The sequence below is a fragment of the Hyla sarda genome, chromosome 9 (assembly GCF_029499605.1).
Source record: "Hyla sarda isolate aHylSar1 chromosome 9, aHylSar1.hap1, whole genome shotgun sequence".
NCBI lineage: Eukaryota > Metazoa > Chordata > Amphibia > Anura > Hylidae > Hyla > Hyla sarda.
Genome location: NC_079197.1, coordinates 170,025,664 through 170,050,079, shown reverse-complemented (window position 1 = coordinate 170,050,079; position 24,416 = coordinate 170,025,664). Strand labels below are relative to the sequence as shown.

At 44.2% G+C, this 24,416-nt stretch overlaps 1 protein-coding gene across 1 annotated transcript in view; it reads left to right on the top strand.

Moving 5' to 3' along the window:
* The window catches only part of LOC130291077 (neurogenic locus notch homolog protein 1-like), a 72,752-nt gene that overhangs the window by 9,180 nt on the left and 39,156 nt on the right, over positions 1-24,416 (top strand). The window contains exons 2-4 of the mRNA XM_056539450.1: positions 18,704-18,785; positions 20,830-20,966; positions 23,933-24,268. Coding sequence (XP_056395425.1) covers positions 18,704-18,785; positions 20,830-20,966; positions 23,933-24,268 — 555 coding nt within the window. The remainder of the gene's footprint in view (positions 1-18,703; positions 18,786-20,829; positions 20,967-23,932; positions 24,269-24,416) is intronic.

Genomic DNA, 24,416 nt, shown 5'->3' with positions numbered 1-24,416 from the left:
ACACGCAATGAATAAAGAAGAGAAGAAGTGTACCTAACAGTGGCAGGAATTGGGTATCAATATGCTACAATTCCTTAAGTGTTTTCTGAAGGGAGATATTTATTTTGATTTATGTACTAGAGAAATTTTGAGGTAGTACATTAAGTGAGTAATCTAGGGTATTATGTGCAAGTACTATTTGAAAGGGAATCCTCCCTATCATTTTTGGTTGAGACGGGTGCTAGCGATGGGCGACAGCAATAATACTACCCTCGGAGGAGCTGAGGTGTCCCCTATTGAGTTACTACTAAATACCTTTAGTTTATTATACATTTGTATGTACAGAAATTATATATATTTTTAGTATTGAGTGTACACGTGCTGTACGTCGATATTTTCCATGTACAACTCTGAGTTATTATTTTTTTATGTATATAGACATTGGACTATATTTTCTATGTACAAATCTTACTTACTATTTGTGTACACAGACGCAAGGACATCTTTCTGTGTACACAACCTTCTACAAATTTACTATACTTTTATCAACACTCCAACAGATTTCAGGTGCATTCACCCGTTAAAGGCAACATTTATCATAAGAGTTCTCATGAAGTTGGTGGTATATACATGAAGCAGGCGTGTGAGGATCAGCAGTCCACCTACACTAGGAGTTCAGTTGAAAAGTGAACACGGCCTTAACCACAACTCAGCCGGGTACAGTCCTTGATGAATCTCCTACAGGCTAGGAGTCTCTTGACTTATTAGTCAGGCACAAGCTTAGTGGTTACGTTGCTGAACTTTAAACTTAAACAAACTTAGCACAGTCCTGCTAGGCACAATTCTTGAACTTGGTTCCTGTAAGACAAAATGGTTAGACAGAAAAAAAACAATTAGACATTACTTTAGAGTCTCTTTAGAAGATGTTCTTCTTCACTCTTGTAGTGCCTTTCTTGGTTCCCCTATATCTGCCAACATCTGGGGCAGGATCAGACTTGACATAGCTTTGCCACACCACATTGATGAGAATGGAGTTGTGGAAAGCAGCTTGAGAAGGGGTTATAGGCTTGCTAGCCGGGATCACAGTGGGGCAATAGGGCTTGAGCACCATCTCCAAATTAGGAGCAACCCATGACCCTTTCGTTGGTACCTTAGGCAAATTCTTACTGCTCCGAGAGGGCCTTGGTACATCTGTGGGTACCCCAGGGTTAGACAAACTCTCACGGCTCCGAGAGGGTCTAGGTACCGACTTGGGTGGCCGCAACTTTGGCCTGTTTTCTTCACCCTGTGCAGAACTTGACTCTCGACGGTATGAAAAAGATGAAGAACTTGGTTCTTTGCTGTACATAGAAGATGATGCACTGGACTCTTTGCTGTACACAGAAAATGACGAACTTGACTCTTTAGGCTCCTCCTCCTTGGGTGCGCTGATGGAGGCTTTAAGAGCAGACCATGTCAGCCTCAAGTTGAAGGGGTCAGACTCCCAATCTATTGACGGGAAATATTTGAAAGGAAGCTGTGTTGGGGCTGTTGGTCTGGTGACCGCCGCAGCCCATTCTCCACGAAGGCTCCGGACGGGGGTGTACTCCACAATTTCACCCACCTCCAAGGTGTTGAACTTCTTATGGAGATATGGCCTTTGCACTGCTCGCCGGTTTACAAGGATGGTCTGCCCAGTGTGGCAGTCAAGGAGTGTCCCATAACCTCTGACCTTGTCAAACTTGGCCACAGTTGCTCTTCTCCTTTCAAATGGCTCCTCCCCTTCTCGGGGGTGATCCCATTTATGGATGTACAATGCCTCCATTTCTTTGGTATTTTCTTGATACCGCACTCCAAAGTGTTCGTGCTTTGGAGCATAGAGTTCCTTGTGTCGGGCCTTTAACTTTTCCATCAATTCGGCCAGCTCGGCTTCTTTATGGGCCCTTTCCCTTTCTGCAGTTGAGATTGGTGGGAGTGACTTCCCAGGCAATGGTTGAAGTACTCTGTGCATGTACTCGATCAGCTCCGGCTCATCTCCGAACACCCATTGCGGCAATTTTGGTGAGCACGGTCGTGCACTTGGCAAGCTTGATCGAGTAATGACCTCAGGGCTGGAGGAGAAAGAATAGGCCGCCTCTGGCGGGGTACTCACTGCAGACTCCTCCGACGGGATCTCGGCCCACGAGCCCCGGGTCCTGTGGTGAGGGGACAATCTCACCGGTGACGCACCTCCAGGTGTCCCTGCACTGTTCGCTGGAGGCGTCTCTGGCCAATCATCATCATCATCAGGCAGTGGGGGAAGATTGCAGGCCCCCTCTTCGTCTAATGACAACCGCTGCAGATGGTCAGCAAGCTCTTGAAAAAGTTGGGCTACGACTGCCACAACTTTCCGTGTTTTCGGCGCCATTTTGCCAACTTGACCACGTGGAATGCTGCTCCCCTCCATGTCTGTATTCTCCGACTCTCTCTGCAGACTGGAGAGGTTGCTCTGTGTGGCGTCTTTTATAGTGGGCTTCTCTAAAATGGCGCTGGGCAGGAAGAACACTCGGTGCAGCCCCGACTTCCGGTGCCTCCAGAAACTACTCCTGCATCTCTGAGTTCCCTTTCGGCTGGGATACAGCAACTTGGCGTCCACGCCCAGGGGCGCGCTTTTTCGGCAGCAGTTCGCGCTCCGCCTGTGCCGACCGGACCAGAGGATCGCAGCATGAGCTCATTACGCAGTTTACACATTTCAACTGTAGACAAATCTTCGCCTCCCCCCTTACTTTTCTCTTGGCCCCCTTGTATGGTGCACCACAAGCACAATTCCTGTACACAGCAACACATGAATAAAGTTCGCTTTCTGGGGGGGGGGGGGAGTACACTTTCACTAGTGGCAATGATAGGCACACACCCGAATCCTGTTCGTGCAACGCCAAAAAGGCTTTGTGGTAGCCCTTGGGGGGTGTATGGTAGTGGTGGTATGGTATAAGTATATCAGGGGTTAATGTTAACCCTAGAGTTCGTGACGCCAGGCTTAGGGCTGGTATGCTGAATCAGTGTTCCGGCCTATCGCCGCCCTTCCCAATAACGATAGGTGCATAAATTAACTGAAGGTTCACAGGGAGATTTGAAATTGAACTTGAAAAACTTTTACTGCAGTGCTTGCAATATCCACGGCACAGTAACAGTCTCATATAAACAGTCCTTAGGTTACTTAGTGACTGGCAGTAGTTGCGGACCTTGAGCTAGACATACAGTCTCTGAATTTAGGAAGAGATTTGCAGATCTGTCCGGATTTAGGGGAGTTATTAGGTCCGGTGATGCTGCAGAGTGTTTGGAAATTGATACACTCTATAATTAGATTGTTCAGCCATTGCCGCAAGGCTCAGGCCTAACTCACTGCGATAATTGCCGCGCAGGTCTTGCTTGCTTGCTTGCCCAGGAACAAGAGAGCGAGAAGATGGCCGTCGCTCCCTTATATGGGCAGGGGGCGGGGCGAATCTGATTGGTCCGAACATCTGCCATTCACCATTACATGGTGAGATGGGATTGCTTACGTCACAGGGCCTCCAAAGGTCCTTAAGCCTAATACCATAGAGTTCACCTAGTCACATGACCCGCAGGTCCTGCAACGCTATAGAATGCGGTACTGGGACACCACAAAAGGAAAGGAAGCATGAAGTGCTCCAAAATCTCCTGGTAGATGGATGTGTTGACCCTGGACTTAAAGGGGTATTCCAGGAAAAAACTTTTTTTTATATATCAACTGGCTCCAGAAAGTTAAACAGATTTGTAAATTACTTCTATTAAAAAATCTTAATCCTTTCAGTACTTATGAGCTTCTGAAGTTAAGGTTGTTCTTTTCTGTCTAAGTAATCTCTGATGACACGTGTCTCGGGAACCGCCCAGTTTAGAAGCAAATCCCCATAGCAAACCTCTTCTAAACTGGGCGGTTCCCGAGACACGTGTCATCAGAGAGCACTTAGACAGAAAAGAACAATCAGCACACAAGCTTGCCAACAAACTCATGTACTGATTGGCTACTGCATTCCAGACATGTGGAGCCCAAGTGTTTTCACTCAAAGAGGAGATATATCAAAACTGGGACTCGGTCTATATTAACGCCCAGGGACGTGCACACACAGACTTAAAGGGGTACTCCTGTTTTAAAGGGGTACTTCTCCTTTTTTTTTATTAACTGGTGCCAGAAAGTTAAATTGATTTGTAAATTACTTCTATTAAAAAAATCTTAATCCTTTCAGTACTTATTAGCTGCTGAATACTACAGAGGAAATGGTTTTGTTTTTGGAACACAGAGCTCTCTGCCTACATAATGACCACAGTGCTCTCTGCTGACATCTCTGTCCATTTTAAGAACTGTCCAGAGTAGGAGAAAATCCCCATAGCAAACATATGCTGCTCTGGACAGTTCCTAAAATGGACAGAAATGTCAGCAGAGAGCACTGTGGTCATGATGTCAGCAGAGAGCACTGTGCTCGTGATGTCAGCAGAGAGCTCTGTGTTCCAAAAAGAAAACCATTTCCTCTGTAGTATACAGACCCTAAAAAGTACTGGAAGGATTAAGACTTTTTAATAGAAGTTCTTGATGAATCTAGATATATGGCAGGAAATCTTCTCCAGCTCTGAGCTGGTGGAGACTTTCCTTACAATTTTTGTCTTCAAGTGACCACGCCCCCTTAGCCCCAACCCCACCTACTAGGAATGCACAGCACAAAAATGCAAAAGTCACATGTTTTGTGTGCACAACTGGAGCTTGCACAACTAATATGAACATTTTCCTAATGACAAATCTTTCATGCATCCCTTGCTATTGTGCATCTATATATATATATATATATATATATATATATATATATATATATATATATATATATATGTATATATGGCAAAGTGAAACCTAAAGAGAGAAAATACAATGGAAAGATTTATTTATTTGGGCCCAATACTGAGCACAAATACTGACTAATGTAAATGAGGCCTAAGGCTTGTGTGCTCACAATGGGGCGATCTCTGGCACAGACCTGTGAAATGGAACAAAAAATTTGTAATTCTAATAGTGGCAAAATTCAGAGTAGTCCTTACATGTGGGCTGGTTCATAGAGGTGATAGTCCAGAATGGGAATGACCATATTGGCCCGCCACCACCAGAGGAAGCCAATATTCTGGACTATCACCTCTATGAACCAAGCCAACCCAGCAATGGCTCTTATAGGTTTTTAGTCTCTTTACCAGTTCACCAGTTACCAGTAGGCCATACCAGGTCTCATCTGGGGTCTGATTAGTTTAGGGCTATAGTCTGGGGTCTATTACAGGTCTCATTTGGGGTCTGATTAATTTAGGAGGTTTGGTCTGGGGTCTGTAGAATTCTGGCAGGAGGAAAAAATTCCAAGTGGGTTTGGCGTATCATATTTCACTATTGACTTCCAGCTAAAATCCATCCATGGTGTTTTTTGCCCCTCCAAGTAGGCATTTTTTGGCCAATTTTGCAAAAAAAAAAAAAGAAAATTGCCACAATAGCTCCTTGCTTAGGCCCCTTTCACACTAACATTGTGCCCCATCAAGAACGGCCATTCAAGTTTTTTTTTTGTTGTTTTATGTTTTTTTCTGTGCAGTGTGGAAGGAGCCTTAGATGGCAAAAAATGCTACTGCCAGATCTTAGATTGGAGTCAGTAGTGAAATATGAAAGATCAAACCCACATCCTTTAGCATGTTCCACTTTCCCCTCCCTAGGTAACATCCTGTGTACAATCAAATCACTGTTCCTGTCCATGCTATACGGATACAGTGGTAAAGTTTTTACATCTCCAGGTGGGACAATTTTGTCTATGCCAGAGAGAAGAAGGATGAACAAGGACCTCTCTGAATACACAAATTTCTTCATTGGCCTCCGGTCAGAGTTAGTGCTGCTTGGTTACATATTGGAGGGGAAAAAATGCGAAGAAAAAACACAATGTGGGTTTAACATTGGCATTTTTTCTGGCTTATCCCCCCTCCCTTATTCTTCAATAGAAATCTTTAAATCACATGATGAATATGTGGTGACCCGTGAATGGCGGGACCACGGGTGTAGCGGTGTAGGTGGATGGGGCAAGATAGTATTAACCCCAGGGGCAAGGTGTTATTAACCGCTAATGTTCATGATGCCAGACTGGTTTTTGGGTGCCGGCACAACCCAAACAGTATCTCCGCTATTCCAATGGCTAGGCAGTGAAAATGAGAGTCCACAACCAGGTTATGGTTTAACGGAGGCTTTACTGAGGTCAGATAGGTGTCATTATCTTCACAGCTAGGGCAGAATCCCAGAGAGGCGGCCAGGAACACAGAAGGACCTCGCAGCTTGCTGGGACCAGTTATACTTGTAATAGACTTTAGATAATTGACTTGAGGCTGGACTGGACTGTAGATAGTGACAGTAGACAGTAGACTTGACTTACTGGAATGACTGTAGATTTGAGGCCTTCCAGGTGCTGGACACTAGCACTGAGATCTCTGATCTTGACTGTTCCTCAGCAGGGAGCAGAGAGAAGAGAGAATTGTAATGGCCGCCCCCTTATAATCCTATTTTTGGGAGAATAAAAACCCAGAAAAAACAAAAGCTATATGGAAACTTAGCCAAACTGTGACAGTATTAGGAGGGATTAAACAATGGTTGGGAGTTGTAGTTTTGCAACTGTGGTGTCCCGGTACAGGACCTTGTCCTGTCCCCTCCTTAAGTCCCCTCAGGAACAGTCCCTTGAGTCCATAGGGCTCTCCTGCAGGGCTCCCCCTTGTTGCCTCAAATAAATGTAATGTATTTGCATTGTGTACATATTGTCTGTATGTATAAAGTTGTATTGTTTGTATACCATGTATAGGACCTTCCTTGGTCATGTGACCTACTGTCATGTGATATACCCAGAGTTCCTTGGGCACAGGAACCCCAGGCATTAGCAACCCCAATGGGCTTTAGTCCAGTCCCCTAGTATATAAGGGGCTGGAGTCTCTCTTGCTCTTTTGTTCCTGCACTCTCTTATCTTCTGGATCTAAAGAAAGCATAAAGTCCTATATACTGCAAATTCATGTCATCTAGGCCAAAGCCTAAAGAAACGCAGCCACTTCTAAAACGTGAGTTACAATTCTCTCTACAAATCCAGTGACTACTACTCAGCTAAGGAATATATTAGTAGCACAGTGGCCTGCCTAAATATCTCAATAACTACAAGTCCAAGCAAACCTGCGAGGTATCCTGTGTTCCGGTTGCCTCTGAAGGAACTGCATAATTGTAAAGACTGTTCTCTAAGCATTTCAAGTAAAAGTTCCAGTTTATTCAGAATCCCTGCTGTGGACATTCCTTTACTACAAACCGTTTTGGGTTGGTTGACGGCGGTTACCATACCGGAATAACCATATCCTGGCGTCACGAACACTAAGGGGTTAACAACATCTTGCCCCCAGGGTTTATACCACCAGACCCTGCTACATACTGCAACACCCCAGTCACCACACAACAGCTGCAGGCACCCTGGTTAGGAAACACTGACCTAGTGGTAGTAGTAGGAGAAATATAAATGTTTTAGATGTGAAATTCTGAGGTTCTACAACAGGTGTCTCCAACCAGGGTGCATCCAGCTGTTGCAAAACTACAACTCCCAGCATGCCCGGACAGCCATTGGTTGTCTGGGCAAGCTGGAAGTTGTAGTTTTGCAACAGCTGGAGGCACCCTGGTTGGGAAACACTGCTCTAGAACCTCTATGTGTCTTAAAAATCCAGTATAAATCCCTAAAACCTCTGTATCTGTTTACTTAGTTCCCACACAAAACAGGAAAACAACAGGAAGAGCCCCCACCCTCCACATCCCGCTCTCTCCTTGTCATGTATACAGCGAGGCTGGCGTCACGGCACATCAGACACTTGTCACCAGCTACATCTCCTTATCACCCATATGGGAAGATTTGTAAACGTTCTTATCTGGAGATTCCTTACTGTATGTTACATTATTCTGTAACGTGGGAGTAAAATTAACAGTTAAGGTGCTGGCTAGCTGAGAGTTGTGTTTCGTGAAAAAACTTTAACAACTTTATTTAAAGGGGTTCTCCACCATAAGGTGACTTTAGTACTTACCTGCCAGACAGTAATGGACATGCTTAGGAAAGATCTGTGTTTGTCTTGGTGCCAAGTCCATCATAACACTGCTGCTTTCTTTTGGCTATTTCATGTTGGCGTTCCCTCCCTTCAACTACAATCCCCAGGATCCCTTGTTTCTAGGTGGGAGGTGACTTATCTCCCTCCCACACATCAGCCACCCCACCCATTGCAGCACAGCTGAGCTCCCTTCTATGTGTGCTCTGCTTGAAACTACAATTCCCTTCTGCTCTGTGGACACTGAAGCCAGAACAGGCTCCCCTTCATCACCTGACTAGTGATGTAATTTCTCAGGCCGCACTGCAACCTGGAAAAAGCCTGAGACAACATTTGTTTTGTATGCTGCCTCCCTTCCCCATGCCCTGTTTCTGCCCTGTACTGATGAGCCATGCTCTCTTTAGTGCTAACAACTGGGAGGTGTGTGAAGCCTCAGCCAATCAGACAATGAGTCTTTCTGCTCACACAGCAGGAGGGTGGGGGCTGCTCTCAGAGAGGGAGCTGGATGGCATTGGGAGCAAAGCTGCAATGGTTGTCAGGCAATGTAGTATTCATGCTGAACGGAGGAAAGGATGGCAAAGAATATCAAGCAGCCTCAGAAGACAACAGGAGCCACAGGAGCAATGCATATCAGGCAGGATCATTTACAGGGAACATATCCAGGCAGTGTGTTTTTGAGCCAGTTTTTGAATCTTTACAAGGGGTAAAAGGAGAGAAATCTTCCTAAAATGTGTAACCCAATTTCTCTCGAGTAAGGAAATACCTCATATGTGTATGTCAAGTGTTCGGCGGGCGCAGTAGAGGGCTCAGAAGGGAAGGAGCGACAGTGGTATTTTGGAGAGTGAGTTTTTCTGAAATGGTTTTTGTGGGGCATGTCGCATTTAGGAAGCCCCTATGGTGCCAGAACAGAAAAAAAAAAACACATGGCATACTATTTTGGAAATTACACCCCTCAATGCACGTAACAAGGGGTCCAGTGAGCCTTAACACCCCACAGGTGTTTCACGACTTTTTGTTAAAGTTGGATGTGTAAATGATTTATTTATTTTTTTCCACTAAAATGCTAGTTTTCCCCCAGTTTTTTAATTTTTACTAGGGATAATAGGACAAAATGCCCCCCAAAATTTGTAACCCCATCTCTTCTGAGTATGGAAATACCCCAAGTGTGGACATCAAGTGCTCTGCTGGCGCACTACAATGCTCAGAAGAGAAGGAGTCACATTTGGCTTTTGAAAAGCAAATTTTGCTGAAATGGTTTTGGGGGGGCATTTAGGAAGCCCCTATGGTGCCAGAACAGAAAAAAAAAACACATGGCATTCTATTTTGGAAACTACACCCCTCAAGGAACACAACAAGGGGTCCGGTGAGCCTTAAAACCTCACAGGTGTTTGACGACTTTTTGCTAAACTCGGATGTGTAAATGAAAAAAAATGTTTTCACTGAAATGCTGGTTTCCCCCAAATTTTACATTTTTACAAGGGGTAATAGGAGAAAAAATTTTAACCCCATTTCTTCTGAGTATGGAAATACCCAATGTGTGGATGTCAAGTGCACTGCGGGTGCACTACAATGCTCAGAAGAGAAGGAGCGCCATTGAGCTTTTGAAGACAGAATTTGGTTGGAATAGAAGTCGGGGGCCATGTGCATTTACAAAGCCCCCCGTGGTGCCAGAACAGTGGACCCCCCCACATGTGACCCATTTTGGAAACTACACCCCTCATAGAATTTAATAAGGGGTGCAGTGAGTATTTACATCCCACTGGCGTTTGACAGATCTTTGTAACAGTGGGCTGTGCAAATGAAAAGTTTAATTTTTCATTTTCACGGACCACTGTTCCAAAAATCTGTCAGACACCTGTGTGTGTGTGTGTGTGGGGGGGGGGGGGGGTAAATGCTCACTGTACCCCTTATTACATTACGTGAGGGGTGTAGTTTCCAAAATGGGGTCACATGTGGGGGGGGGGGGTCCATTGTTCTGACTCTATGGGGGCTTTGTAAACACACGTGGCCTTCAATTCCGGACAAATTTTCTCTTCAAAATCCCAATGGTGCTCCTTCTCTTCTGAGCATTGTAGTGCGCCAGCAGAGCACTTTACATCCACATATGGGGTATTTATATACTCAGAAGATATGGAGTTACAAATTTTGGGGGGCTTTTTTCCTATTTTTCTTTGTGAAAATGAAAAATTTTGGGTAACACCAGCATTTTTGTGAAAAAATTTTTTTTTTCATTTTGCCATCCAACTTTAATGAAAATTCGTCAAACACCTGTGGGGTGTTAGGGCGCACTATACCCCTTGTTACGTTCCGTGAGGGGTGTAGTTTCTAAAATGGGGTCACATGTGGGTATTTCTTATTTTGCGTTTATGGCAGAACCGCTGTAAAATCAGCCACCCCTGTGCAAATCACCAATTTAGGCCTCAAATGTACATGGTGCGCTCTCACTCCAGAGCCTTGTTTTGTGCCCGCAGAGCATTTTACACCCACATCTGGGGTATTTCCGTACTCAGGAGAAATTGCGTTACAAATTTTGGGGGTCTTTTTTTCCTTTTAACACTTGTGAAAATAAAAAGTATGGGGCAACACCAGCATGTCAGTGTAAAATGTTTATTTTTTTACACTAACAGGCTGGTGTAGCCCCCAACTTTTCCTTTTCATAAGGGGTAAAAGGAGAAAAAGCCCCCCAAAATTTGTAGTGCAATTTCTCCCGAGTACGGAAATACCCCATATGTGGCCCTAAACTGTTTCCTTGAAATACGACAGGGCTCCGAAGTGAGAGAGCGCCATGCGCATTTGAGGACTAAATTAGGGATTGCATAGGGGTTAACATATGGGTATTCTACGCCAGTGATTCCCAAACAGGGTGTCTCCAGCTGTTGCTAAACTCCCAGCATGCCTGGACAGTCTTGTTGTTTTGCAACAGCTGGAAGCTCCGTTTTGGAAACACTGCTGTACAATACGTGTATATGTAGTGTTTTACCCTTTATTATGTGTCAGTGTAGTGTAGTGTTTTTAGGGTACATTCACACTGGTGGAGGTTTACATTGAGCTTCCCTCTAGAAATTTGTGCTGTGGCGAACAATTTGCCGCAGCTCATACTTGAAGCAGGAAACTTACTGTAAACCTGCCCGTGTGAATGTACCCTGTACATTCACATAAGGGGGCAAACCTCGAGCTGTTTCAAAACTACAACTCCCAGCATGTACTGACAGACCGTGTATGCTGGGAGTTGTAGTTTTGCAACAGCTGGAGGCACACTGGTTGGAAAATCTTCAGTTAGGTTCTGTTACCTAACTCAGTATTTTCCAACCAGTGTGCCTATAGCTGTTGCAAAACTACAACTTCCAGCATGTACTGATCGCCGAGGGCATGCTGGGAGATGTAGTTATGCAACAGCTACAGGTACGCAACTTCAACTCCCAGCATGCCGAGATAGCTGTTTCGGCATGCTGGGATTTGCAGTTTTGCAACATCTGGAGGGTCACAGCACTGTGATCTCCAAACTGTGGACCTCCAGATGTTGCAAAACTACAAATCCCAGCATGCACAGATAGCAAACTGCTGTGTGGGCATTCTAGGAGTTGTAGTTTTGCAAGATCTAGAGGGCAGTATAGAGATCACTGTGCAGTGGTCTCTAAACTGTACACCTCCAGTTTTGCAAAACTGCAAATCCCAGCATGCCCAAACAGCTGTCTGGGCATGCTGGGAGTTGTAGTTTTGCACTATAGTGGTCTCAGTGGTCTCAGACTGTAGCCCTCTAGATGTTGCTAGGCAACTTACCGGCTTCCGTCGGATCCAGGGAGCCGTCCTCTTCTGCCGCACGACATCGCCGCCCGTGCCGATCACCGCAGCCGATCCCGTCCCGCAGTCTCCACCGACGGGTAAGTGGATCTTCGGCGTTCGGTCCTCTTCGGTTCCCCATTCTGCCCCACCTATTGTGGGTGGGCAGAACGGGGAAAACGAAAGTAAACCCCCCCGCCCCCGATCTGCTATTGGTGGTCGCGTCTAGACCACGCGTCTAGACCACCTTCAGGGGGATCGTGGGTGTCTTAGACAACTGCGATCCCCCTTATATTCCGGGTCACCATAGATCCGTATGACTCGGAATCGGCGCAAATCGCAAGTGTGAATTCACTTGCGATTTACGCCGATCGCCGACATGGGGGGGGGGGGGGATCTGATGACCCCCCCTGGGCATTTGCACGGGGTGCCTGCTGATCAATATCAGCAGTCACCCCAGTCCAGTCCCCGCCCAGCGTGCGGCGGGGAACGAAATTCCCACGGGCGTACAGGTATGTCCTGGGTCCTTAAGACCCAGGTACAGAAGGCGTATACGCCCTAGGTCCTGTACGGGTTAACCCCGGGGAAAGGTGTTATTAACCTCCTAGTGTTCGTGACACCAGAGTGGTTTTTGGTTCCGGAAAATCATGAATGGTATCTCCGCTATTCCAATGGCTAGTTAAGGACATCCCCCCCCCCCTCAGCACTCCAGGCTGCACTTCCTGTGTTTGGGCTTCGGTCCTAAGTCTGTGTATGAGATGGGGGGAAATGTGCTCTTGAGCTTTTTTAAGCACAAATAAAACATAGAAAACTCAAGTTTTTTTTTAACCAGAGTATATTAGAAATCTTTTTTATTTACCATAAGGAGTGCAATAGCAAAAAAATTTTTAATGAGAGTGCCCATTTAATAAAAAAAATAAAATTAAAAAAGAAATGCTTTCAAAATAAAGTAGACATCTGAAAGTATAAGTTTCATAAACTATGTGGTCAGTAATATGCAACCTATTAGTCTTAAAATAGTAAAAAAAAAAAAATATTTTTATTTCATGATTTTTTGCAATGTAAAAAAAAACCTACAAATTATATCAGCTTATGTGGTGTCTGGGTGTTGCAACGGTGTAGCAGGGTCTGTTGGTATTAACCCTGTGGGGTAAGGTGTTATTAACCCCTGATTATTCGTGATGCCAGGATGTGGTTGTTTTCTGTATAAGGCCCTGCCGACAACGAACCCAGAAACGGCAGGCAATAAAGGAATGTCCACAGCAGGAATTGTGCAAATAACTAGAACTTTTACATAAACTTCTTATAAAACAGTCTTTACAGTTATGCAGCTTCTCTAGAGGCAACCGGGATGCAGGATACCTCACAGGCTTGCTGGGACTTATGCAGGCCACTGTGCTACTAATTGTATGCTTGAGTTGAGTAGTAGTCACTAGAAATTGTAGATAGAGCTTATGCAGTAGAAATGGAAAAAATACGCACTCACCCTGTATACAGCAAACATCAAGGGACTTTATTTGGACATCACAGTGCAAACATCAGACGAAGGAAACTAAGAAACGCAGCTCAGGAGAGCTGCGGGAGGAGCTTGACAACTCACGTTTTGAAGTGGCTGCAGGTTCTTTAGGCTTTGGTCTAGTTGCAAGTGTGCAGAAACTGGTATTGCTGTAGAGTACAGGATGAGGAGCAGGAACCAAGAGAGTTCAGGATCAAGAGCCTGAATTTAGAGACTACAGCCCCTTATATATACTAGGGAAGCTGGACTAAAGCCCATTGGTTGCAAAGCCTGTAGGTCCTGTACCCAGGGAACTCTGGGTATATCACATGGCAGTGGATCACATGACCCAGGAAGGTCCTATACATTTGTACAACTTTATATACAATGAACAATATGCACAATACATTTACAATGCATTAATATGAAGCAGTAACTGATGAGCAAGGTGGGGGAAGCCCTGCAGGAGAGCCCTATGGACTGCAGGGACTCTTCCTGAGGGGACTTAGGAAGGGTACAGGACCATGTCCTGTACCGGGACACCACTCTTACTTTTACTATAAACATGAAGGACAACTTGTGACAAAAAAACAATGTCAGGATTATCGTGATTGTCAAAACGTTTCCAGAGTTATTTTCTGATAAAGTCAGACATCCCCAATTTGAAAAAAAAAAGGCCTAATCTTTAAGGGGCGTACAGACCTAATTGTCTTAGTCTTTAAGGGGTTAATGTGGTACTGGTTGTACACTCCTGACGGCGACTTTGATTTGATTCCATTTTTTCTGAGATGTGATAAAAAAAAAAAAACACTATTCTGATATTTGGTATTTATTAACATTTACGTCATTCACTTTATAAATAGTTTGGACATTTTCGCACGTAGCAGTACCAAATTATTTTTGTTTACACTTTTTTATTTGCAAAATGGGAAGGGGGGGGTTGTGATTTTAAATTCTACTATAGAAGGGGTTAATTTATATAGGGGTTAACACTATAGTTTTTTTTTTGTTTTTTTACATTTTATTAGTCCCCATAGGAGACATATATGAGGAATCATTAGATTGCTCATACAGATCAAAACAGTAAATATGCACTGCTTTAATTCATTAAATCTGCGCTCTATTGGTAGAGACTGCCCAGACAGGCTCTATCAATAGGAGCACACAGCACCCATGGAGGCTCAGGAAAGTCCTCCAGTTGCTGGGACAACGGATCTCCTGGCCGCAACAGGGCCGCAGCCAGGGGATCTGACCAACTGGCCAACAGATTTGGCACAAGTCATGTAGGCCTTTTCTTTGGTTCAGATTATGACAGAATTCTGGCACAGTATACCTGCACAATAGTGTGAAAAGAGTCGTACAGAACACACATGAGTGTATGACATCATAAAAATCCCCTCTGGTGCCCGACATGAAAGAAACTTCCCTAGTTCTGTATTTTACATTCTTGGCATAAGCCAAGGGAAATGACTAAAATAATAACACAGAATAATGTCCCCTTATTAAATAGCATTTTTTTAAAAGAATATTTAAATTAACCCCTAGAGGACACAGGATGAACCTGTATGCCCTGGCTGCCTTACTTGGCGCACCAGGATGTACATGTACGCTCTGAGTCTCATCGGGGCTATAAAGCGAGTGCAGGAGCTGCGTTCGCTTCATAGACTGTGGGTCCCGGCTGCTGAAAGCAGCCGGGACCCACAGTCTATGAAGCGAGCGCAGCTCCTACACTTGCTTCATAGTCCTGAAAAGACTCAGGACCCGCCGCTAATGCCGGACATCATCGATCAAGCTGATGCCCACCAATTAATCCCTCTTATGCCCTTATCTTGGTGGGACCTCCAAAAAAAAATAAAAAAACTCTTATGCCCTGATCAATACTGTATCTGAAGCAAAAGGGGGCTTTAAGAGACTCATCAGACAACCCATAGCATGATCGCGGGGGTCCAATGGGTCAAGATGGCCACCGGAGCTCCACTCACCTGCTCCAGGGCCACTCCGGGGATCCACTTTCATGGTCTGCCTTTTAGCAGACTATAGAATTAGATTACTGATTACACTGATCAGTACTATTCCAATGCAAAAAAAAAAAAAAAATTGGTCTGTTAAAGTTAATGGGCACCACAGTATGCATCAGAAGACCCTTTTGGCAGTATCCATACTTATACCGTCAGTATACTCCGAAATCGTGAGCCTTCATGGAGTCTAGCCTTCACATACCATTTTACTAGAAATAGATGACAAAAGAGAACTTGACCCGCTCTCTGCTAGTAGCTATGAATATTTCCTTTATACGTGTATGAAGATTTGGCTGCCACAATAGGAAGTAAGGACAATTGTGGAACGTTACTGGCAACACATATCCGGAGCTGGAGACATGGGGCTAAGGAGCCCAGTAAGTCTTATGAATATTGTGTAATATGTGCGGGGCAGCAATATTATATATTCATTATACAGGTGCTTTAATATACAGGAAATGTCTGCTAAAAAAGCTGGTTACCTACCATGTTTATTTATCAGTCTCTGCTCTTTGGACATTTTTCAACTCTATGTCTAAGAACTGAAACGCGCTAGGGAACATCTCTTTTGTAACGTGAAATGGAAAGTGGTTAAATAAACAATGGAACTTCTATAAGATACAAAAAAGTCTTGGAGATCTCACACATTCTGTCCATAACTCATTTCCCTGCCCCATGTTTTACCCCATGATGTTCTTGTTGATTTAGTTTAGATAACAGTAAGTGTTCAGGAAATCGGACCTTAAAGTGTACCTGTTGTTAACAAAAACTTTTTCTATAATGTAGATAATACCATTATATGTATGTTTGTAATAGATATTGGTTAAAAAATGTGTCTATTTTATGTCCCTACAGTTACTGTCTGTGTGTCTCTAAGAGGAGACCAAATACAGGAAGTTTGGGTGGACAAGCAGGGCTCTGTACACTGAGGACAAGCAGGGTTCTGTACACTGAGGACAAGCAGGGCTTTGTACACTGAGGACAAGCAGGGCTCTGTACACTGAGGACAAGCAGGGCTCTGTACACTGAAGACAAGCAGGGCTCTGTACACTGAAGACAAGCAGGGCTCTGTACACTGAGGACAAGCAGGGTTCTGTACACTGAGGACAAGCAGGGCTCTGTACACTGAGGACAATCAGGGCTCTGTACACTGAGGACAAGCAGGGCTCTGTACACCGAGGACAAGAAGGGCTCTGTACACTGAGGACAAGAAGGGCTCTGTACACTGAGGACAAGAATGGCTCTGTACACTGAGGACAAGCAGGGCTCTGTACACTGAGGACACACAGGGCTCTGTACACTGAGGACAAGCAGGGCTCTGTACACTGAAAACAAGCAGGGCTCTGTACACTGAGGACAAGCAGGGCTCTGTACACTGAAAACAAGCAGGGCTCTGTACACTGAGGACAAGCAGGGCTCTGTACACTGAAAACAAGCAGGGCTCTGTACACTGAGGACAAGCAGGGCTCTGTACACTGAGGACAAGCAGGGCTCTGTACACTGAGGACAAGCAGGGCTCTGTACACTGAAGACAAGCAGGGCTCTGTAAACTGAGGACAAGCATTGCTCTGTACACTGAGGACAATCAGGGCTCTGTACACTGAGGACAATCAGGGCTCTGTACACTGAGGACAATCAGGGCTCTGTACACTGAGGACAGGCAGGGCTCTGGACACTGAGGACAAGAAGGGCTCTGTACACTGAGGACAAGAATGGCTCTGTACACTGAGGACAAGCAGGGCTCTGTACACTGAGGACAAGCAGGGCTCTGTATACTGAGGACAAGCAGGGCTCTGTGCACTGAGGACAAGCAGGGCTCTGTACATTGAGAACAAGCAGGGCTCTGTACACTGAGGACAAGCAGGGCTCTGTACACTGAGGACAAGCAGGGCTCTGTACACTGAAGACAAGCAGGGCTCTGTACACTGAGGACAAGCAGGGCTCTGTACACTGAGGACAAGCAGACCTCTGTACACTGAGGACAAGCAGAGCTCTCTACACTGAGGACAAGCAGGGCTCTGTACACTGAGTACAAGCAGGGCTCTGTGCACTGAGGCTCTATGACACACGGCAGGCTGATTGACAAGCCAGGAGCCTACACAGATCCCTGCTTATCCTGCCCTCACTTCCTGTATTTGGTCTTTTCATAGGAGCACAGACACCAGCTGCAAGGACACCATTGTTTCATCCCAAAATATACACATTTTTACCCAATGTACTGTATATTACAAATATACATATAATAGTCCAAACCAAAGAACAAAACAGTGGCACCGATACCAATAGCCCTCAGAACCACGAGATGGATATACTCACTTAGGCAGGAAACCAGGTTATACCATGTACATGAGTGTGCTTTGTCCGGCCTTCGTGCGAGGCCGGACGAAGCACATTCATTGCGTGAAACCGCCGGCATTCGCCTCTGAGCGCCCCACGCTGTCTTGAAGTCCCTACCAGAGGAGCGGCCCGAGATGGGAGCCGAGTAACCAGATCTTACGCGATGAGTGCAGGACGCCTGTCCTTTTCAATAGTATACATATAATAGTATTATCTACATTATATCAAAAGTTTTTGTTAACAACAGGTACACTTTAAAAGGGTTGTCTACCATAAGGTGATTTTAGTGTGTACCTGTCAGACAGTAATGAACATGTTTAGAAAGGATCTGTGCTTGTCTTGAGGCTAAATGGCTATGTTGTGAGATTACCATAATACTGTGACTATCTTTTTGTGAACTGGCTATTTCCTGTTGGAGCGCATCCTCTCAAACTACAAATCTCATAATTCCTTATTTGTAAGTGTGAGGTCACTTTCCTCCCTCCCACACATTAGCCACCCCACCCATTGAACCACACCTGTACTGCCTTCAATGCAATAGACCAGTGTTTTCTGATCAGGGTGCCTTCAGTTATTGCAAATTCTTGCAGAATAATCTCCCACATAATTGGTCGCTCCACCCATTCAAGCAGATAGGCTCCCTCTGAACAACTGACTAGTGATGTAATGTCTCGGGCCGCACTGCAACCTGGGAGAACCTGAGACGACACAAAATTTATATGCTGCTAAAAAAAATGTTGGGTCAAAAACTACAGAGGAATTGTGAGAAAACCATCACACACAGGTACAGACACTATATTATGCACTACACTAACTTTACAGCCCCTGTAGCATAGTCAAATAAAAGAAAACGGAATACCCCTTTAACCAATTCATTACGATACATTGTAGGACAAATATAAAAAAAATTATGAATAATTTGAGATGTCTTTTTATGGAATTATCTTTTGTCATTATTGAATTTATAATAATACTCTCTTCTCCCTTATTTCAGCTTCACAGTACAAAAACTTACTTGAACCTTGTCTCAATGGAGGAACATTCATAGCTCTACACAACGGAACCCAATACTGCAGGTAACCGGATGCTTAATATGAATCCTTTATATAATACTAAGAATACTTATCAATTTGCACCAAATCGCACATAGAAATTATCATCAAATACTTCTTTATTAGATACAAAAATAGAATATGATAAAAAATGCATTGAAAGTTTGCCGCAGTGCTGTTGATTTTTAATGCATTTTTATTGTATTCTATTTTTTTTATCTTATAAAGAAGTATTTGATGATAATTTCTATGTGTGGTTTGGTGTGTAATGTCCCAGTACAGGACATGGTCCTCCACTACACTTAGGCCCTGTCAGGTTGAGTCCCTCAGTGACCTGGGAGCTCTCCTGCAGTGTCTCCCCTGCTGTTATTATAGTCTTATTTGTTGTACTGTATGTATAGTCAGTATACCTATGTATAGTTAGTGTAAAGGACATTTGGAGGACTCCAGTAATGTCATCTAATGGACCTGTGAAATGTTACATGTGACATATTATGTTGTCACATGATGTTACCCAGAGAGCACCAGCTTAACCTATGACCCGCAGCTTGACCAATGGGCCTTAGTCCAGCCCCCCCCCCCCCCACTATATAAAGGGGCGGCCATTAGAATTTCCTCAGATCAGTCTTTACTGAGAACCAGCAAACATCAGAGATCTCAGTGCTAGTGACCAGCATCTGGAAGTCCGCAAAGCTACAGTCATTCCAGTAAGTCACAAGTCTATGACTGCTGTCACTACAAATATTTAAGCCCTGCATATAGTCAAGCCTCAAGATAATTCTCTAAAGTCTATTACAAGTATAATTGGTCCCAGCAAGCTGCGAGGTCCTTCTGGGTTCCTGGCGACCTCTCTGGGAATCTGGCCTAGTTGTGAAGATAATTCCATCTGTCTTAACTCAGTAAAGCCTCCGATAAACCATAACTGGTTGTGGACTCTGCTTTCACTACCCAGCCATTGGAATAGCGAAGATACCCCAAAAACACTTTGGTGTCAGACACTAGGGGTTAATAACACCTTGCGCCAGGGGTTAATACCATCTTGCCCCATCACCTACAGCGCTACACCATCACCTACACCGCTACACCCCGTGGTCCCGCCATACAACGTGGGTCAGCACATGTGCATATTGATAGGTATTCTAATTAGTTTAATTAGCATCACACATTTGGTATGGTGACATATTGGCCTAAATACAGGATTATATACTTTATATACTGTAATACTGCCGGTACTTTACTATCTAGATGTCCTATTTTCTTCCATCTAGGCTAATCTACATAGTATAAGAATATGTTCATGTAAGAATATGTTCATTGTATACTTGGTTTTAAGCAGCACTTCCATCAGGAAATTCTTGGCTCCACACATATCCTCACAGGAGCTCTGTCTAGTTTGGGAGGAGACAATAGGCGGTAGGGGTTTTAAAGAGGAGATGGGAAGAGGAGAGACAGAATATATATCGGAAAACAATGCTGTTCCTCACTACCTCCTTGAGAATGGCCAGTTGAGAACTCTTGCTACACTACCTTCTCCCAACACGTGTTGGCATTGCCATGTAATCAAATGCATGCAGAAGAGAAGGAGAGAAGAGAGGGTAGGCCTGGTACTGCCAAATCTCCATGTACACTCGGGGTCCATATGGTTATAACTTAGGGGGAAGAATGGACCCCTCAATATTTTGGAGCAAAGTACAGAGAAGAGGGAAGGCACACCTATAATGTACTGTCCTGACCTTACTATCTGCCGGGATACACCAAGGAGGACTCCTAGGGCAAGTGTGGGCAGGACCTGCGGGGTGCACATACGAGGGTGAAGTATCATGTAAGTAACAAACAAAAAGAGGTGTAGTGCACTGTTAGCAAAGCCGGTCCAGGGTAACGGGATCACGCGATGTTATGCAGACTCGGAGGCGATGCCGACATTTCGCGCATACAGACACGCTTCATATTATGGATCCTGTTTCTTTCACTAAGTGGGAAGTCAACAGCACAAGTGGGCAACATCTTATGTCTTAGTAAAATCATATTTGAGTTTATAAAAAAAAAAAGTTTGCTCTTTAATTCACAGGTGCCCTGAGGGATACTTGGGTGACCACTGTCAGGTTGCTGGGCCACCTTGTACCCCATTTATCTGCCAGAATGGAGGAACCTGCTTACGTCTGTCTGCCATGGAGTATCGCTGCACGTGTGGGCCTGGATGGACAGGTGAGTTTAGTTTTCACAAAAATAAAAAATCATCATCATGAAATTATAATACTTACTACATTAATGTTTAGTCAATTAACAAAAATACAGATTACAGTGTAAAAGACACCTGCGTTGCGGATGGTTACTGTATCCCATTAAAGCACTGTATCATTGTGATCTCTGCTGAACAGGAAATATGGCCTCCAATAATGGAGTATGGCAAGACTCCAACACATATGATTTATTACTTATTTATTATTATTATGATAAAAAAGCTGTAAATAAAGCTAAAAAAAAGGACATCAAGCTTTGTCTCTTGGCTCTGCCCGTCCATCTTGTGTTTCACGGTACTAGAAAAACAACAACAGCAGAGCCACCATGTGTAGACCCACTCAAAAATAATTGCATCTGTGGCGTTGTGCAAGAAGGACAACACCCATATACGTGTTTCTGTAAGGTGTATGTCAGAAGAATGTAAGCTGCTTCCCAGCAAGGGCGATGGAACCAGTCAAAGATGCAGTAAACTCAAATCGGAGTATAATGGATACCAATGGACCTTGGTACTGGCACAGCCCATAGGTAGAAGAGACTATCGATCCTTTAACTGGTTTATTGGGACACAGCAAGTTAGCACGTTTTGGGACTGAAATTGCCTCTTCATCAGGCAGATTAACAAGCGCAATTAGTTTTGCCTGATAAGGGGACCATTTTGATCCCAAAGTGCGTTGTTTATTGTACTAAAATAAACTAGATGTTGAAGTGTTAATACAGTCTCTTCTCTTTGAGCTGGGCAACTGTCGAGATCCATATTTCCGAATTGAGATGGTAAACTCAGATCAGCGTGCAAGGGATACATTGCAAACTCATCTGAGTTTACAGCGGAAACAAAGAACAGGTAAAAGCCGCACTCACCATCCAGGTCTTTATTGTAATCCGGTTAGGTTAGCGGTGGTACAGGCGGGGGAGCTCCCCCACCTGTACCACCGCTTACCTGACCGGATTACAATAAAGACCTGGATGGTGAGTGCGGCTTTTACCTGTTCTTTGTTTCCGCTTAATGCTTCATGTCTGGCTTCGCACCTCCGCTACAAGCTATACGCCAGTCCCGTCTTGTCTTTCGTTGCACGTCCTAGTGGATGCTTAGTTCCGTATGTGCCGGCAATTCTGCTTCTCTTGGCTTACTCATCTGAGTTTACTATCAATTCGAGCCACGTATAGCTTGAAGAAGCTGAGACAGCAGCGTAGTAACCATTAGCAGTAGAAGTGTTCAAGCAGCAATGTGCGCCAAACTAATGACTTACCGTAGGAGCGGTTTTACTTATGTTTAGAGCTGTGGAGATATAGGCCATACTTTTGTACTAAATGTTAAGAGGACAACCTACTTCTTTTAGATTCTTGTGTCCCATTATACTGGATTGTTAGAATTTGGGACAGATACTTTCCAGTAACTCAGTTTTCATTGATTCTCCATACGGAACTCTCTGTGTCCGGTGAAAGCTGGTCTGTCCCCTCCAATATAAAAGATTTCCTGACCTGATGATCCACAGAGCAGAACTTCCGTTTTCCCATTATTAAAAACTAGAGAAGCGTATTCATAACCTGACCGGTCAAGAGTCTTCCAGGACAGTGCAGAATCGACCACACCCAGAAGTTTTCCTGTAAATGCGCCAGATATTTAGTCATGTTATCCCATTATATTACTACTGATGTGATATTGTTTTGTATTCCCGTAATGTTACAATTGTTTTATGAATTGGAGTTTGTCATCCACCATCACTGTCCCTAAAATGATCTATTTTTCCTTATACTGATTGTTATTACAGTAATGGGATTGTGAATCCTAACCTTATGAATCAGCCATTGGAATCTTGGAAAAAGTAGTGCCGCTTTTAAAGTGCCCAATTCCATGGGAACATCAGATGTGATATCTGAGGACTTCTAGGTATCCATTGAGTACAGTCCTATGAGACACAAGTGTGTCCACCCTAATTTTTTCAAGGGACACTGTCATAGCGGAACTACTTTCATTCTGATTCATTCTGTTTGCTATGCTGGGCCCACTCTATACACCACGGGTGACACTCCCCAACATTGACTGGCATCAAAGATCAGTCGGAAGCCAATCATTTAACCATTTGGATACTGTGGTCAATAACACTTGTCCACTACTTTACTGTATGTAGACACAAAAGGGGCAAGTGGGGTTTGCACTTTTATTGTGTGTATAATACATGGGACATTCATTACTGTGTAGGGCACCAATGTGTGTTGGGGGGGACATTATTACTCTTATGGGCACTATGGATGGGACTTTGTGTAGGTTTGTGTAGGTTAGGAAAAGGTGGGGAGGATGCTGGAAATGTGAGGAGCCTAAGATGCCATCATGGTGGTCTCAGAAGGGGGGTGGGGGTGGAGAAGTAAAATGGAAAGTGAATAACCCAATCAGAGAAAATGCCCCCTGTAGTCACTGGATGTAACTGCACTGTAATCACTTATACGATCTGCAGAGCTTGTGTAATGTTGGTACATGCCATTTTTTAGGTTAATACTGGTTATTTTGGTGCTTTTATAGTGGTAGAGTACACCTATCCATGTTAGGCAATGGTTACCAGCATCAGAGTTACAACTGATGCCAGTGATTTAACCCCCTAGATGCCACAGTCAATAGTGTCCATGGCATCTAAGTAATTAGATAACAGGTACCAGTCCTGTCATGTCTATGATCATACACAGCACAAAACCCTGTCCGCATTTTCATTTATATATGCCTGTAAAAAATACTCAACTTTCTAATAAATCTTTGACTGTATAATATGAAAAAATGTAAATTGTATAAATATTGTTATGTACAGAATATTATATCTAAAAGGATCACAATTTTTGACATTATTCCAAGTGCATTTTGTAAGAGCCGCCATTATGAAAGATGCCAGGAAGAAATAAAAGTGCTTTGTAACATTCCAAAAATCTATCATCTCCTTAAGGCAAGAACTGTATGGACCTGGACCACTGTACAACCAATCGCTGCATGAACAATGGAAAATGTGTCAATAAGCCCCCAGGGTTCGAGTGCCAGTGCCAGCTTGGCTTTGATGGGGAGGCTTGTGAGAAGGACGTAGACGAATGCCAAGAAGCCGGAACCTGCAGAAACGGTGGAACATGTGTGAATTTTATAGGATCCTTCAGATGTGAGTGTCCGGTCATGTATGATGGAATCAATTGTGAAATGAGGCGAGGGATGTGCTCGTCCAACAGCTGCTTCAATTCGGGAACTTGCCATCGAACAGACATCAACTTGTATCAGTGTGCATGCCCTCCAGGTACGTGTACGGCTTCCATCTGTTTTGTCCTATGGTCTATGATCATGGATCATTATTGAATCATGCTTCCCCCATTTCAATTGTTGGAATTTGCATTGTTTGAATCCGGGTAGAAAAAACAGACATGGCCGCACATCCACAATTTTGT